The sequence below is a fragment of the Ovis aries genome, chromosome 8 (assembly GCF_016772045.2).
Source record: "Ovis aries strain OAR_USU_Benz2616 breed Rambouillet chromosome 8, ARS-UI_Ramb_v3.0, whole genome shotgun sequence".
Classification (NCBI taxonomy): Eukaryota; Metazoa; Chordata; class Mammalia; order Artiodactyla; family Bovidae; genus Ovis; species Ovis aries.
In genome coordinates this window covers 10,108,697-10,126,146 of record NC_056061.1, presented here as the reverse complement: position 1 = coordinate 10,126,146, position 17,450 = coordinate 10,108,697, and the positions used below count along the sequence as shown (strand labels likewise).

Here is a 17,450-nt window from a genome sequence, read left to right as displayed (position 1 = left end):
GAGAAATAACTCCAGAAAGAATGAAGAGATGGAGCCAAAGCAGAAACAACAACCAGTTGTGGATGTGACTGGTGATGGAAGTAAAGTCCGATGCTGTAAAGAGCAATATTGCTTAGGAACCTGGAATATTAGGTCCATGAATCAAGGTAAATTCGAAGTGGTCAAACAGGAGATGACAAGAGTGAACATAGACATTTAAGGAATCAGTGAACTAAAATGGATTGGAATGGGAGAATTTAACTCAGGTGACCATTATATCTACTACTGTGAGCAAGAATCCCTTAGAAGAAATGGAATAGCCATCATGGTTAACAAAAGAGTCCGAAACGCAGTAGTTGAATGCAGTCTCAAAAATGACAGAATGATCTCTGTTCATTTCCAAAGCAAACCATTCAGTATCACAATAATCCAAGTCTATGCCCTGACCAGTAATGTTGAAGAAGCTGAAGTTGAACAGTTCTATGAAGACCTATGAGACCTTCTAGAACTAACACCCCAAAAAGATGTCCTTTTCATTATAGGGAACTGGAATGCAAAAGTAGGAAGTCAAGAGCTACCTGGAGTAACAGGCAACTTTGGCCTTGGAGTTCAAAACAAAGCAGGGCAAAGGTTAACAGAGTTTTGCCAAGAGAATGCACTGGTCACAGCAAACACCCTCGTCCAACAACACAAGAGAAGACTCTACACATGGACGTCACCAGATGGTCAACACCGAAATCAGATTGATTATATTCTTTGCAGCCAAAGATGGAGAAACTCTATATAGTCAGCAAAAACAAGACCAGGAGCAGACTCAGATCATGTGTGGCTCAGATCATGAACTCCTTGTTGCCAAATATTGGCAACAAGTCAATTTAAGTCAAATATTGACTTAAATTGAAGAAAGTCAATAAATTGAAAGAACTAGTCAATTTAAGTCAAATATTGAGTTAAATGGAAGAAAGTAAGGAAAACCACCAGATCATTCAGGTATGACCTAAATCAAATCCCTTACGATTATATGGTAGAAGTGACAAATAGATTCTAGAGATTAGATCTGATAGTGTGCTTGAAGAACTGTGGACAGAGGTTCATGACATTGTACAGGAGGCAGTGATCAAGGCCATCCCAAAGAAAAAAGAAATGCAAAAAGCAAAATGGTTGTCTGAGGAGGCCTTACAAATAGCTGAGAAAAGAAGAGAAACTAAAGACAAAGGAGAAAAGGAAAGATAGACCCATTTGAATGCAGAGTTCCAAAGAATAGCAAGAAGAGATAAGAAAGCCTTCCTCAGATATCAATGCAAAGAAATAGAGGAAAACAATAGAATGGGAAGGAATAGAGATCTCTTCAAGAAATTAGAGATACCAAGGGAACATTTCATGCAAAGATGGGCACAATAAAGGAGAGCAGTGCTATGGACCTAACAGAAGCAGAGGATATTAAGATAGAGGTGGCAAGAATACACAAAAGAACTATACAAAATAGATCTTCATGACCAAGATAATCACGATGGTGTGATCACTGACCTAGAGCCACACATCCTGGAATGAGAAGTCCAGTGAGTCTTAGGAAATATCACTACGAACAAAGCTGGTGGAGGTTATGGAATTCCAGTTGAGCTATTTCAAGTCCTAAAAGATGATGCTGTGAAAGTGCTGCACTCAATATGCCAGCAAATTTGGGAAACTCAGCAGTGGCCACAGGACTGGAAAAGGTCAGTTTTCATTCTAATCCCAAAGAAAGGCAATGCTAAAGAATGCTCAAACTACCATACAATTGCACTCATCTCACATGCTAGCAAAGTAATGCTCAGAGTTCTCCAAGCCAGACTTCAACAGTACATGAACCGTGAACTTCCAGAAGTTCAAAGAAAAGGCAGAGTAACCAGAGATCAAATTGCCGACATCTGCTGGATCATGGAAAAAGCAAGAGAGTTCCAGAAAAACATCTACTTCTGCTCTATTGACTATGCTAAAGCCTTTGACTGTGGATCACAAGAAACTGTGGGAAATTTTTCAAGAGATGGGAATACCAGACCACCTCACCTGCCTCCTGAGAAATCTGTATGCAGGTGAAGGAGCAACAGGCAGAACGACATGGAACAACAGACTGGTTTAAAATCGGGAAAGGAAGAAGTCAAGGCTGCATTTTGTCACCCTTCTTATTTAACTTATATGCAGAGTACATCATGCAAAATGCCGGGCTGGATGAAGCACAAGCTGGAATCGAGATTGCTGGGAAAAATATCAATAACCTCAGATTTGCAGGTGACAACACTCTCATGGCAGAATGTGAAGAAGAACTAAAGAGCCTCTTGATGAAAGGCAAAGAGGAGAGTGAAAAAGTTGACTTAAAACTCAACATTCAGAAAACAAAGAACATGACATCCGGTCCCATCACTTCAAATAGATGAGGCAAATAGATGAGGAAACAATGGAAACAGTGGCTGACTTTATTTTGGGGGGCTCCAAAATCACTGCAGATGGTGACTGCACCCATGAAATTAAAAGTGCTAGCTCCTTGGAAGAAAAGCTATGATCCACCTAGACAGCATATTAAAAAGCAGAGACATTACTTTGTTGACAAAGGTCCATCTAGTCACTGCTATGCTATTCCAGTGGTCATGTATGGATGTGAGAGTTGGACCATAAGGAAAGCTGAGCTCCAAAGAATTGATGCTTTTGAACTGTGGTGTTGGAGAAGACTCTTGAGAGTCCCTTGGACTGCAAGGAGATCCAACCAGTCCATCCTAAAGGAAATCGGTCCTAATATTCATTGGAAGGACTGATGCTGAAGCTGAAACTCCGATCCCTTGGCCAGCTAATATGAAGAACTGACTCACTGGAAAAGACCCTGATGCTGGGAAAGGTTGAAGGCGGGAGGAGAATGGGACGATGGACGATGAGATGGTTGGATGGCATCACTGACTCAATGGACACGGGTTTGAGTGAACTCTGGGAGTTGGTGATGAGCAGGGAAACCTGACATGCTGCAGTCCATGGGTTCGCAAAGAGTCGGACACAACTGAGTGACTGAACTGAACTGAGCTCATCTGTCCCCTCCCACAAGACACCCAACCTAACCCCACCCCATCCGCCCACTGAATTCCCATCTCCTCGTCACTTTCATTGTATAACCTCACTTTGTTTTATTTTCTTCATGGCCCTTTTCACTGTTTGGTGTGCTTTTTCAGTTTGTTTGCTTGTCTTTTCTCCTCTACTAAAATACGTGTCGAGTGGGAACAGGGAGAATGTTTCGGCTCATTATTCCATCAACAGAACTTAGACGTTTGCTCGCATGTAGGAAACAGTCGATAAATTTTGGTTGGCTTGCTAGAGGTGGGTGGATGGATTCACAAGTAAAATTCAAAGCGGTGTAGCCATCTGATATTCTAGAAAATTCCAAAAGACTGAACTAGGAGAAAGCAGAGGTGTGGACAGGACACCCTTGGGGCAGAAGCAGCAGCTTTTCCCCTGCTGGGACAGGGTGGACTCCAGAGGTAAGGTCCAAATTTGAGATAGGTCAACAAGACTGAGCACAGATGGGTATCTGAAATTACAGCCTGGAGCTCTGTACTAATGAGGAAGATGCGAAGAAAAGTTCAGCCCTTAGGAGGAGCGTGCAATATCCGAGATAAGCAGAGTAGATGACCAGTGGACAGGTCCAGGCGCCTTCTGGGCCCTGGAGACCACAAGAGGGGGAAAATCGGAGCAATACTTTGGTGCAGAAACCGAGGCTGAGGGGGCTGAAGCGACTGTGGGGCAGGTAGGTGGCAGCTGCTGCTGCCACTGTAACTGCTGTCAGTTTAATTCCCTGCGGAGCGTTTCAGAGCTCTGGGAGGAGGTGACAAAATGCAGTTTCCACGTTCATCTTGCAGAGCTGCAGCTGGTTCGTTAACCTGAAGTCTCACCATGGCAACTTAAAATCTGAACACGGTCTCTGGGAGGTAGAGCCATAGAGCACCCAGGTTGGATCCAGGACTGGGTAGGGGCCGTTGGGTTTAATGGTTCTGTGTCTCTGTTTTAGAATCTTGGACTACTGTAGCTGGAAGAATCAACTAGTCCAATGACCTTATTTTTATAAATAAAAAACAAGAAGGGGAAGTTGACATTGGAGACTGAAACTCTGATTCCTCTGCTAGACTTTTTGTGCTACAAATGATTTTACCTATTCTGTTTCCCTGTCCCATGGGACACAAGTTGCTTAGGATATAAGTAAGTGTCATAGAAAACGGATAGTTAATCATCAGATAATAAGCCTGCAAATTATAATAGCTAATATTTATTCAGTGCTTTCTGTATTCTAGACCCTGTTCTCAGCAATCTGTACTTTTTAGCTCATTTCTTTTTCATGAAAAACACCATGAGGAAGATAGATTATTATTATTCCCATTTCACAGGCGCAGAAACTGAGCCAGAGAGATTAACTTGCCCACGCTCATACAGCTGGTGAGTGGAAGAACATATGGTTCAAAGCCTGGCTGTAGACACTCATACCTCCCATTCTTGACTGCCAGATAATGTTGTGTGTTAAAAGAAGTTTGGTTAAATAAAGTTAGATTTTTTTTTTTAACTTCAAGATTTTTCAGGACCTTTTCATGTGTATAAGGGGCAGTATGACCCTTCTAGCTGAAGAATGTAGTAAATATTTTTGAAATGTGATACCAGGAAGACTGTCCAGAGCATTTCATAGGATTAATGCTCTGAAAACACAAATGAGGAAACAGTGTCCTGCCCGATCTTGAAAGATTTGGATGACCATGACCCACACAGCACTCACATGCGCTTCATAGCCTTGTTTATCTCTGAAAGAAGTAGTGCTGCAGATTTAGCAATGGGTTGTAATAAGGCCAGTGTCTCTCCCTTTAGTGACTAGGTGGCTCTCCTCCTGATCAGGGCCACCTTGCTCAGAAAGACAGAAATAAGATGCTCCTTCAGCGCCTGACGGGGCACACAGGACCAGTCCAGAGCCCCAGCAGGCCCCTGGCTGAGCATTGCTTTCGGGGTCTGCAGCTGCTGCCCACTCTATTCAGCATTGCTGGGTATTGACAGTAATGTGGCAAAGACTCCCAGTAATAGAGGGAGCCATCTGGCGGAAGCTTCCCAAGTAATTTGGTGGTGAAAGAACCTGCCTGCCAATGCAGGAGATGTGGGTTCAACCCTTGGGTCGGGAAGCTCCCTTGGAGGAGGAAATGGCGACCCACTCCAGTATTCTTGCCTGGAAAGTCCCATGGAGAGAGGAGCCTGGCAGGCTACAGTCCGGGGGGTCACAAAGAGTCAGACATGACTGAGAGACTGAGCACACACATCTGGCTAAACTGCCTCTCTCCTAACTGATGGGTTGACTCTCACTGAGAATTCCCAAGGGAAGTCTATTGAAAGCTTATACCCAACTGAGATGGTAGGAATGTTCCATGGCCTTGAGGGCCAAGTTGAAGAAACCCCTTCTCTTCACTCTAGCACCTGACCTCTAACTCCAGCTCCACCCACTGCTCCAGACCATCTAATCTGTGTGAATGAGGTTTTCAAGGGTTTAGCTCTCCAGAATTGAGGCTTCTTTTTCTTCCTCAGATAAATTGCTATATTCTACAATCATGAAGTCACTCAGTCATGTCCGACTCTTTGTGAACCCATGGACTGTAGCCCACCAGGCTCTCCATCCATGGAATTTTCTAGGCAAGAGTACTGGAATGGGTTGCCATTGATTTCAAGTATTTTCACAGACATTATCCTTTTTAAAATCCTCACAACAACTCCCATATCAAGGAGGCAGAAGGTAAGCAGTATAGGCAGGATCATGACTGCATGTAAATGCAGGGCTGTGTTTCACACCTAGGTCTTCTGGTTCTGAAGCTATTATGTATTCCATCCCATGGCAGTTACATCAGAGAAAGTAGCAAATGGTCCCGTTTAATGGTCTTGGGTCTCATACATCTTATTTTTACCATATGGCAGCAACAGTATCTTTTATTAATATCATCCTTTAGAGAACCACAGCCTTCAGCTATGGGAGTATTCTGAGCTGTATAGATCCTGGCAAATATGTTGAAATTCATCAAACTATAATTTTATGTATATACTATGTGGTTGCATAAGGCGATGAAATTATGTAGAAGAGAAGAAACAAACTAGCTTTTAATAGAGTGTGTGTGTGTTCCCACCTGATAGGCTTGGTCAAGGGTGTTTCCTCAGCTCTCGATGGGTTTGAAATCATACACTCTTCAGTGGGGAAAGGTGAAGGTTATGAAGCACCTTAACCAAGGGTCTCCTATACTATTCCAGAGCAGGAAATTCTCAGTTCATTATATTACTTGCATGTAGTTTGGTTTTAACTTTAAGAAACCCAATGATACTTAAATGTCACCCTTTCCATAATATAAAAACCATATACAGTTGACCCTTGAAAAATGTGGGATTGATCCACACAATTTCTCTTATACACAGTATATTTCAGTGGTAAATACCACAGGACTATGCAATCTGAGGTTGGTCAAATGCGCTGATGGGAGAGGAGCTGTGGATTCAGAGGGCCAGCTGTAAGTTATACACAAATTAACCCCCACATTGTTCAAGGGTCGACTTTATTCAGCTTCTCAACTGTTCAGAAATTAATAATTTTACATTACCATCCAGCTACTTTTTCAGTACCTGTTTTAATATCTATATCAGAACAGAGGATGAAAACAAAATAACACATAAAAATTTGGTTTACTATGGACATTTGAAGTTGTGGTTTAAACTTAGGAACTTTTTTTTAGACATATGCAGTCTCCAAGGACTCCAACAAATGGGTAGGCAGAGGCTTGAGAACTTTACAGATGAGCCGCAACAAAGGGGCTACCGAGAAGAGAAAGAGAAGTTTCTGACTCTATCCCGCTTTCTTCTTGTCTGCTTTAGACACCGCACAGCATAAATGGCCTTGTCTGTCATATGCCATGTTCACATCTAGGTAAATTATAGGTATTAATATCTTTTAAGGTAATGTTTTATTAAATGATTATAAAAAGATAATCACCTTGATGATTAAAAAAGAAATTGGGAAGTGCCAAAAAATGTAAACGGAATTAAAATCACCAGGCATCACCAGTACTGATAAGGTAATTCTTGTTCATGTCTCTCTCTATATATATATATATCTTTATATACACAGAGAACATATATTTTAGCATAAAGTTGCCCTCACTGGAGATGCTTGGACTCTGTTCCTGGCAGTATCCTGCCTTTTCCTCTGCCGTCACTGGCATGAAGACAGCCTTCTTGAGACTGTCAAGGACTCTCAGGGGCTTTATAAACAAGGGTCCTGTCATTAGGTAGGAATGGAGGGGAGGGAGGCTGGAAGCCACCCCAGATATCCAAACGTTGCTGCAGACGGAGGCAGGAGGCAGGCAGACCCTCATCAAGACGGCAGCCACTTGTTGGATGAAAATTCCTCTGGGGGTCCACGTGCATCTCCTAGAAATTCGAGAGGGTACAGCTTGACACCCTCAGGTCCCGAGGTGTGACCATCTTTCTTTCCTGCTGACATTTTTCTCCTCAGTGGGCAGAGATAATCCCGAGTTGAGTGTCATTCGTTATATTTAGGGAATCCAGGCTCAAAGGTAGTGATTACTGCTCTGGCTATTTTCAATCTGTCTCCTTAAAACAGTCTTCTGAGAAGTGCCTCAGCAATTTGGATGTGGAAAGGATGTTGCCTTATCCTTCCTTTCTGCCCCTCAGGGCATGCTGTGGTTTGGGGAAATAAGCAGGAATCCTTAGACTGATACAGTTCTCTAATTTAAATGCTGCTTCCTCTGTCTCCTCTCATACTGGCTGTTTGGCCACATTCTAGAGAAAATAGAGGGGCCCAGCAGCAGCCTGGAGGCTTCCCAGGGGTTCGGCCAGCCCACTGGTCTTCCAGCTGCTACAGTGAGTCTTTCAGGCAGCTGCTGCCTGCACCAGTATTTCCTACCACACACCCTGCTGCCTCCCTTCCAAAGATCTGAACTTGTAGGCAAAGTGGGACAGTGTTTGGTCCTCCCATAGTCTCACCTCATGGCCTTTACTCCAATTAACTGCCACTTGGTAGGGGAGCCTGGTGGGGCTGGGTACCCTGACTTGGGCCTTACTGAGAGAAGTGTAGCCCAGAAAGTCAGTCACTCTGTCTCTTGTTTGCTTGTTTTTAATAACTTTCCCCCATCCCTTGACTTTGATGGGAAAACTACATCCTGATGATAGAAATATTTGGTATGTTTTTCATTAGCAAAGCAATACTTGTTTGCAATTTTAGCATAAAAATATAGAAATCTTCAAATTAAATCAGTTCAGTCCTTCAGGGCCTGGCTGGGGGATAAGACCTGGAAGGGCCTGGGAATCTCTGTGATTGGAGGGCACTCACTGTTTTGGGCTGAGTCTCTCTGAAGTGGGCCTGGGGAGGCCTGGAGGGCAGATGGAATTCAACTAATTCTCCAATGAAGGGATTATGAATGGTTTTTGTTCTGAAGAAGCTGGTTCCAGCTAAAGAACCTGAAGTTGAATGCCTCTATGAAGACCTACATGACCTTCTAGAACTAACACCCCAAAAAGATGTCCTTTTCATTATAGGGGACTGGAATGCAAAAGTAGAAAGTCAAGAAATACCTGGAAACAGGCAGATTTGGCCTTGGAATACAGAATGAAGCAAGGCAAAGACTAACAGTTTTGCCAAGAGAACACACGGGTCATAGCAAAAACCCTTTTCCAACAAGACAAGACTCTGCGTATGAACATCACCAGATGGCCAAGACCGAAATCAGATTGATTATATTCTTTGCAGCCAAAGATGGAGAAGCTTTATACAGTCAGCAAAAACAAGACTGGGAACTGACTGTGGCTCAGATCATGAACTCCTTATTGTCAAATTCAGACTTAAATTGAAGAAAGTAGGGAAAACCACCAGACCATTCAGGTATGACCTAAATCAAATCCCTTATGATTATATAGTGGAAGTGAGAAACAGATTTAAGAGACTACATCTGATAGAGTGCCTGATGAACTATGGATGAAGGTTCATGACATTGTACAGGAGGCGATGATCAAGACAATCCCCAAGAAAAAGAAATGCAAAAAGGCAAAATGGTTGTCTGAGGAGGCCTTACAAATAGCTGAGAAAAGAAGCTAAATGCAAAGGAGAAAAGGAAAGATATAGCCATTTGAATGCAGAGTTCCAAAAAATAGCAAGGAGAGATAAGAGAGCCTTCCTCAGAGATCAATGCAAAGAAGTAGAGGAAAACAATAAAATGGGAAAGACTAAAGATCTCTTCAAGATAATTAAAGATATCAAGAGAACATTTCATGCAAAGATTGGCCAAAAAAGGACAAAAATGGTTTGGACCTAACAGAAGCAGAAGACATTAAGAAGAGGTGGCAAGAATACACAGAAGAACTATACAGAAAAGATCTTCATGATGGTGTGATCACTCACCTAGAGTCAGACATTCTGGAATGCAAAGTCAAGTGGGCCTTAGGAAGCATCACTATGAACAAAGCTAGTGGACGTGATGGAATTCCAGTTGAGCTATTTCAAATCCTAAAAGGTGATGCTGTGAAAATGCTGCACTCAATATGCCAGCAAATGTGGAAAACTCAGCAGTGGCCACAGGACTGGCAAAGGTCAGTTTTCATTCCAGTCCCAAAGAAAGCCAGTGCCAAAGAATGCTCAGACTACCACACAATTGCACTCATCTCACATGCTAGAAAAGTAATACTCAATATTCTCCAAGCCAGGCATCAACAGTACTTGAACTGTGATCTTCCAGATGTTCAAGCTGGATATAGAAAAGGTAAAGGAACCAGAGATCAAATTGCCAACATCCGTTGGATCATTGAAAAAACAAGAGAGTTCCAGAGAAATATCTACTTCTGCTTTATTGACTATGCCAAAGCCTTTCATTGTGTGGATCGCAGTAAACTGCGGAAAATTCTTCAAGAGATGGGAATACCAGACCACCTGACCTGCCTCCTGAGAAATCTGTATGCAGGTCAAGAAGCAACAATTAGAACTGGACATGGAAAAACAGACTGGTTCCAAATCAGGAAAGGGGTACGTCAAGGCTGCATATTGTCACCCTGTTTATTTAACTTATATGCAGAGTACATCATGAGAAATGCTGGACTGGATGAAGCACAAGCTGAAATCAAGATTGCCAGGAGAAAGATCAATAACCTCAGATATGCAATGATACCACCCTTATGGCAGAAAGTGAAGAAGTGGTAAAGAGGCTCTTGATGAAAGTGAAAGAGGAGTGTGAAAAAGCTGGCTTAAAACTCAACTTTCAGAAAACTAACATCGTGGCATCTGGTCCCATCACTTCATGGCAAATAGATGGGAAAACAATGGAAACAGTGACAGACTAATTTTGGGGGCTCCAAAATCACTGGATGTTGACTGCAGCCATGAAATTAAAAGGCACTAGCTCCTTGGAAGAAAAGCTATGATCAACCTAGACAGCATATTAAAAAGCAGAGACATTACTTTGCCAACAAAGGTCTGTCTAGTCAAAGTCCTGGTTTTTCCAGTAGTCATGTATGGGTGTGAGAGTCTGACTATAAAGAAAGCTGAGTGCCAAAGAACTGATGCTTTTGACTGTGGTCTTGGAGAAGACTCTTGAGAGTCCCTTAGACATCAAGGAGATCCAACCAGTCCATACTAAAGGAAATCAACCCTGAATATTCATTGGAAGGACTGATGCTAAATCTCTAATACTTTGGCCACCTGATGTGAAGAACTGACTCATTTGAAAAGACCTTGATACTGGGAAAGATTGAAGGTGGGAGGAGAAGGGAATGACAGAGGATGAGATGGTTGGATGGCATCACCGAATCAATGGCCATGTGTTTGAGTAGACTCCACGAGTTGGTGATGGACAAGGAAGCCTGGTGTGCTGCAGTCCATGGGGTCGCAAAGAGTCAGACATGACTGAGTGACTGAACTGTACTGAAGTGAGCTGGTTCTAAAATGTCAGTGTCCATAGGAAGCTTGTTCACAATTCAGATTTCTTAGTGAGAGCCTCAGAGGTTCTGGTTCAGTAACTTGAAGGAGATCCCGGCATCTGCATTGTAACAAACATCCAAAATATCTCTGAAAAAGGCTTTCAGGAACCAAGGTGAGAAACACTTGAGTATAGTGGAATATATTCCCACTGAAGTGAGAAATGTACCGGAAGAAAACCTTTCTTTTTGATGAACACCTAGCTCAAATAGCTTATTTTACGCTTTTCTTCACTGTTTTTTGTTAATCTGCACAAGCCCCTAATGAATGAAGTAAACTGAATCGTTGTCATACAATTTGTAGTTTTTTTCTTTTTCTATCCTTTTCTTCTGCTTTGATAGTTCCCTTCTGCACTGAGATGCTTGGTAGAATCCAGGTTGTCAGTTATCTCTGTGAGTCCTTCTCTGCCGTTTGTAAACCTGGAATCTTCCCTCCATCCGGGCCATGCAACCCTGGTAGCCTCTCCTGCTCATGGCAAGGCTGACTTCCTAGGACCCTGATGTTGGACACGCAGGGTCTAGTCTGAGATCTGCCACCACCTGGGTTTTGTGACCCTGACCTAGCCAGGTAACCTGATTTCTGGGTTTTGGTTCTTTGTACTGTGAGGGTGTTGGGTTAAAAGACTAAGTTCCATTGAAAGTAGATGCACATAGAGTCATTTTGTCTGTTCCCTGCTGTTCCTAATGTATCCACCCAGACGGAACAATATAACTTACTGTTATATATATATATATATGTTATATATATATGTTATATATATACATATGTTGTTCCTTAAAGGGACTAGGTTCTTATTTCTTTTGAACATATTGGAAATGTTTAACTGAAGGAAAGCACAGAGAAAGCCACATAATGTAGTTTTTTTTTTTTTCCCTCCTCTCCAAGAGAATGGGATCTCTTGTCACAGGACCTTCCTACCAACCACGGTGAAAGGTAAACAATGGGGCTAGGGTGCTGTCTGGCCCCCAGTCTTCCTGCCTGAGACACCCCGACTTACCCCTTCATCTGAAGGTGGGCAAATGCAAAACACCATCCGGTAGACTGAGCGTCAGGGAAGAGAAAGAGAGAGAAGCCTGCAATGTTTTCTGCACAGCCTTTGATCTCTCTGCCTCTCTCCTCTTTACCCTCCTTCAGGCTGCTCCTCCTTTTGGTTTCAGCTTCCGTTTCTGACTCTGGATCCTGGTCCACACTGAAATGTTTGTGGCTTAGGAATTTTCCAGCAGTTTCGCCTTTACATTATTTTACTTTTAAGTATGGTTACTCCAAGAAAATTTGCTGAAATGTGAGCTGCTCCCCTTGCCCAGAGGTATAAACAAAGGGTCTTGGTTCTTTGCTACCAAGCATGGCTGTGTTTAATCAGATGACTTCCTGGTCTTACTTCCTTGAAGAGAGGGCTAAAAGTGTGTGTCAGCTTTTAGAAGCAGAGTGATATCAAGAGTTAAATGAATACACTTGTTTCTTCTGTGGAGGAAGCCACTGTATTGTTTGAAGGAGCTTTTCAGGCTTTAGGAGAAAACAGTAGTCTGGGAGGGATACCAGCCTTTAAGGAAACCATGAATCTGAAGGGAAAGTCTTCTGAGCCTCCATTGAGAACCTACCTAGTAACCACTGGTTGCTCAGTAGAGAGAAAATTTAGAACCACAGGAGGTGTAGGGGACCTGGCCGGAGGAATTGTGAGGAAAAACAATGAAGTGACTTTAGGATTCTTCTGGTTCTCGCTCTTGATGACCTTACCTATGATGTAATGAAGCTAATTTCTGATACAGAGGTGGAAGATGGGTCTAAGTTCTGTTCTTGCGTGCTGTACCTGCAACCGGTCACTTCCCTCTGAGACTCCAGGTTTCTCATCCCATCAGCTCAAAAATCCACTGATTCTAAGTGTCAGGAGTTCGAGGATTCACAGAAGTGTGAGAGCTTGTGGATGAAGTTGCTCTAAAGAACAGAGGCTACATCCAGCCGGAGACTGGCATCCCTCTAGAGATCAGCGCGTTGCTTCCTTCTAGTGACAAGTTGAGAATGTCAGTCCCAGGGCAGTAATGACGCTGGGGCAGCAGAGAGACTTTCTGTAGCATCAGCCTGGGCTTCACGCAGTGAGCATCAGCAGTTAGTCTGCAATAATTTAAGGCAGTTTGATTGACATGTAACATACCAGAAGATGGCTGGTGTGTTGTCAGAAGCTGTAATAAGAGAACACAAAGTAAATTAAAGAATTAGCCAAATAGTGTTTAAATGCTGCTGCCTTTTCTTGTCTCTTTAGAGCTGAATGAAGTTCTTTATAAGCAACTACATTTGTCTACAGTCCCAATATTTCTGACGCTGCCCCTATTGGTCTTGTTGTCTCCTTCTCATTTACCTTCAATTTAACAACCATTTTCAAACTGGTTGTCATAAACATTTCCGAGATTGTCCATCTGAACCATCAGCTGCTTTTCAACACTTCAAATTCCCCCAAATATACTGATAATTTTAGGCAGAAATCAGAGCACTGCAAACAGAAGACATGGTTCTCGGTATTTTATTTTAAATAGAGTAGTTAAACCAACTTGCGTTACTGTGATTAATAATACAGTTGGATGCACATCCACTGTCTTCGTGGGGGAAGTGTGGAGGGCGTGTTTTATGGCTGTCACGCTTGATCGTTTCTTCCTTGTTTTGTTTCTTGTTCTTTGTTGTCTTAAAAGTTTTCTCATCTGTTTCTGAAAAATTTCCTTTGCTGGCCTGGAAGCAATAGCTTGCAGCTTTCCTCTTGTAGTGGTTGCTCTTAGAATTTTTAAACATATGAAGTGTTGTAGAGTAAAAACAAAGCTCTTCAGTATCTTTACCTTTTTCAAACAGGCACGCACCTTATCATATCCTAACTACCTGTTAAGCACATTTCTGCCCCTTACCCCACATCCGCCCCATTGTTATTATCCACTGTTTCACTTAAAAACAAGTTAGTTATCAATTTTAATTATTTTAATATTCATTGCATATATACACCTTAGTGACATACTTTTTGTTTTTTCTTCCCCTGACGTTCCGTATCCTTCGGCATTCCTTTCACAGATCTTCTCTCTGAAATGTTTTCATTCTGTTCTTGAATGATGGTACAGAATTCTGTACACCTTTTCAGTTTGAGGGTCTATCACTCCTTGCCTTCTGCCATCTCTTTCTGTTGATAAGACAGCCTTTGTAACATTATTGTCTGTTGCTCTGCGGATGGGGTCCATCTGTTTTCTCCTTCTGGTCTGTAAGATTCTATCTTTATGCTTGATGTACTGTAACTTTACAGTGGTGTCTTGGTGTGCATTTTTAAGAAACTTTTCTACTCCGTATTCTGAGACTGCTCCAAGTGAGGACTCCTGTCTTTAGTTCTGGAAAATAACTAGCCATTATATAAAATCTCTATGGTCTCCCCCAGCCTATCTCCTTCTGTTGACGTCTTATTAGACCTGTGTTAGAGTCTTCCAGTCTATGCTGCTATCTCTTAAATGTTATTTCTTGTGTGTGCATTCAGGATAAATTCCTTGCTACGAGATTGTCCGGTTTACTCATTCTGGTGTCTTCCCAACTAGAGTTTCAGTTCAGTTGATATTTTTTTCATTTCCAGGCTGTCAAGGTTTTTAGAACTGAGGTGTAACTGAATATGACATTATGTTTCAGGTATACAATATAGTGATTCAATATTTATATATGCTGTAAAATGATCACCACAGTAAGTCTAGCTAACACCCATCACCATACATGGTTAACAATTTTTTTTTTTCTTGAGACAAAGACTTTTAAGGTCCACTCTCTAAGCAAGTCTCAAATATAGAATACAGTATTGTTAGCGACAGTAACCATGCTGTACCTTATATCCTTGTTGTTGTTTAGTTGCTGAGTTGTATCCAACTCTTTTGTGACCCCATGGACTGTAACCCACTACTTTGGCCCACCTCATCCAGCATCGAGTCCAGAACAGTAGAGCTCTCTGCTGATCCGAGGTGCACATCCACCCGCTGACCCAGTAGGCAGCCTGGCCTCTCGCCATTGCTGCAGAGGCAGAGTCCCTGTGAACCGTAACCACCAGCAGGTGACAGCAGCAGCTTTCTTGGGTCTCCTTTCATGAACATCACTCCACCCTGGAGCCTGACCTTGACTTCTGCCTCATAAGGCCCCTCGCTTTGGCACTGACTCCCCACTTTGTGCTTCTGGTCCAAGAAGATGCATAGCTTGTTGAGTGTAGCTATGATTTGGAACTTTCTCTTATATTTTATCCATCACTGCCACATATTTGAAGAATTCAAGACAAGGACTTTCAATGTCATCTTTGGCTCTCTGTGATATAACCTTGGTGTTTTACATCCGTGGTAGGAGAAAAACAGTTACCCTTCCTGTGTGAAAGCTCTTTGTAAATAATAAAGGCGAGGTGTGGCCATTTTATAATTAATATAATTGGTATCACATTTTACCACTACTCTATTTCTGGAGTCCAATTTTCCTTTTTGTGGGTGAGCAGCATGGTGAGGAAATGAAGTACCTTAGGTCATAATAGAATTAAATATCCCCACTTTTTTAGTTGTCTACTAAATGTTGTCAGCAGTTCAGGTCACAAATTACACAGTGGTTTCTAGAGGCAAATGGATTGTGGCTTTGTTTTTACTTTTAGACTTGGGTGAAATGGAAAGGAAATTGTGTTTAAATACAGTAGAACCAGCTCAACCATTCACTGGATTTTCCGTTTTTTCTCAACTTTATTATTTCTTTTTTAACCCAGTGATAGTATCCGAAACCCAATTTGCAGTCATATTTAGGTGCTTTAAGAATTTGTGTCAACTAATCTTGCCCTGGTATTTAAGAGTTTTTAAATTTCATCTTTCAGTTGATGGTTAGTTTCATCTCATCATGTAGAAGGCTTGGAGAGTCTCACTGTGAAGATGATGCTCTTAATCAGTTTTGTAAATTATTTTGTTTGTGTCTTTCCCTGCCCCACCAAGAAAAAAAAACAAAACAAAACTCAAAATTGTGCACTGTCAGGTACTGAGAACCTGCCAGAGAAGCGCCAGCCTGAGTTTGACCCTGGATACAAAACTTAAAGGTTTCCTTCTCTCCTGTTGCCGTAGTCTTGGCAACAGTAAGCTAGAGCCCCGCTCTTCTCCTTTAACGGGCCTTCCTTTTTAATCTTGTCTCCCTCTCTTTCTCCATTCTCTGATCATCCTGGGTCTAAAAATGCTCCCTGCATATTTCCATATCGTAGAAAACAGTGACAGCCACATAGTAATCAGTCTCCCAAAGTGAAAACAATAGGAAACAACTTCCAACCATGAAAATTCTACACAGAACCACACTTTTAGCATTAGCATTATTCTGGAGACAGAGAATGCCAGAACTGCAAAGTGACTGTGAGTAAATAGGGGCGGGTGCGGGGGGGGGCGGGAATCAACAGGTTCCAGCACTTAGTTTCTTATACTTCTGCCCCATCTCCACTCTGCCACAAAGCTTTTGGTGAACCAACGCAGACTTAAAAATACTGCAGAGGGGATGGGAAAGACTAGCAAAGGTACCTACGAACTGTGTTAGAATGGCCACTATAAAGATTAAATCCAGCCTAAATTTTAAAATGTTAGAAAAATGTGCAAGAAATGTACAAGCAGATCAGAGCATGGAATTTAGCGGAGGGATTTAAAAGGCCAGATGCAATACAGGTGCAACATTTAGAGGCAGACACATTATAAAGGGGCAGGCATGATTTAAAAGAGACATCACTTAATGGACCAGGTGTTCTAAAAGTATAGCTTCTGGAGGAGAAAAAGCAAAAACAAAGTAAGTCCTTTTTCGAAATTAGAGTAGAAGGAGAGTATTAAAGTATGAAGGAGAAAAAGGAAATTTAGGGTTCGGTGAAAACAAGAGAATCACACCTCTTTCCTACCAATGAAACACTGAAAGAAAACCCCACTGAAGCTCTGGGCCTTTCCTGGACTGACAGGAAAGGGCATCTTTTAAGATGCGAACTTTATAAAACTTTCCAGTATCATAAAAATGAACAAAAGGAAATTCAGTAGAAGGAATTTTATAAAATCAGACAATGAAAAAATCCTAAATATCATCTCAGGAAAATTATCCTCATAAAGCAAAACAAAAGTGTTCACACTCTGCACAGAATTAAGAATTCTCAAACAAGCATTTGAGGATATGAAAAGCCACTCTAAATCAGAAATGCAAAATGGACAAAACCCTGGATAAATAAAGAAGGAGTTCATTGACCTCAGGAAAGAAAAAGATAACATTACTTCAGAAATGAAAAATTAATTTAAAAGTGCCAAGTGAAAGTACTCTAATGAAAATTTAATAAGAGGTTTGAAGAAAGATAGGAAAATAACCAAAGAAAGGAAAAATGACGTAAAGAAGGAAGTTAAAAAGTACCTGAAGGAGGTAGATTTTTATCCCTACCGTCTTAGGTTTTTTTGGCTGTCTTTGAGAATTAAATGTGGATGGTAACTGC

General features: G+C 41.9%; 1 protein-coding gene across 4 annotated transcripts in view; it reads left to right on the top strand.

Annotated features, from left to right (window-relative positions):
- The window catches only part of UBE3D (ubiquitin protein ligase E3D), a 329,217-nt gene that overhangs the window by 99,825 nt on the left and 211,942 nt on the right, over positions 1-17,450 (top strand). Inside the window, exon 10 of one of the 4 annotated variants that reach the window (XM_042253173.2) lies at positions 4,380-9,212. The exons of the other annotated variants lie outside the window; for them this stretch is intronic. Coding sequence (XP_042109107.1) covers positions 4,380-4,406 — 27 coding nt within the window. The 3' untranslated portion in view covers positions 4,407-9,212. Of the gene's footprint in view, positions 1-4,379; positions 9,213-17,450 lie in introns of those variants that run through there. 4 annotated transcript variants of the gene reach the window in all.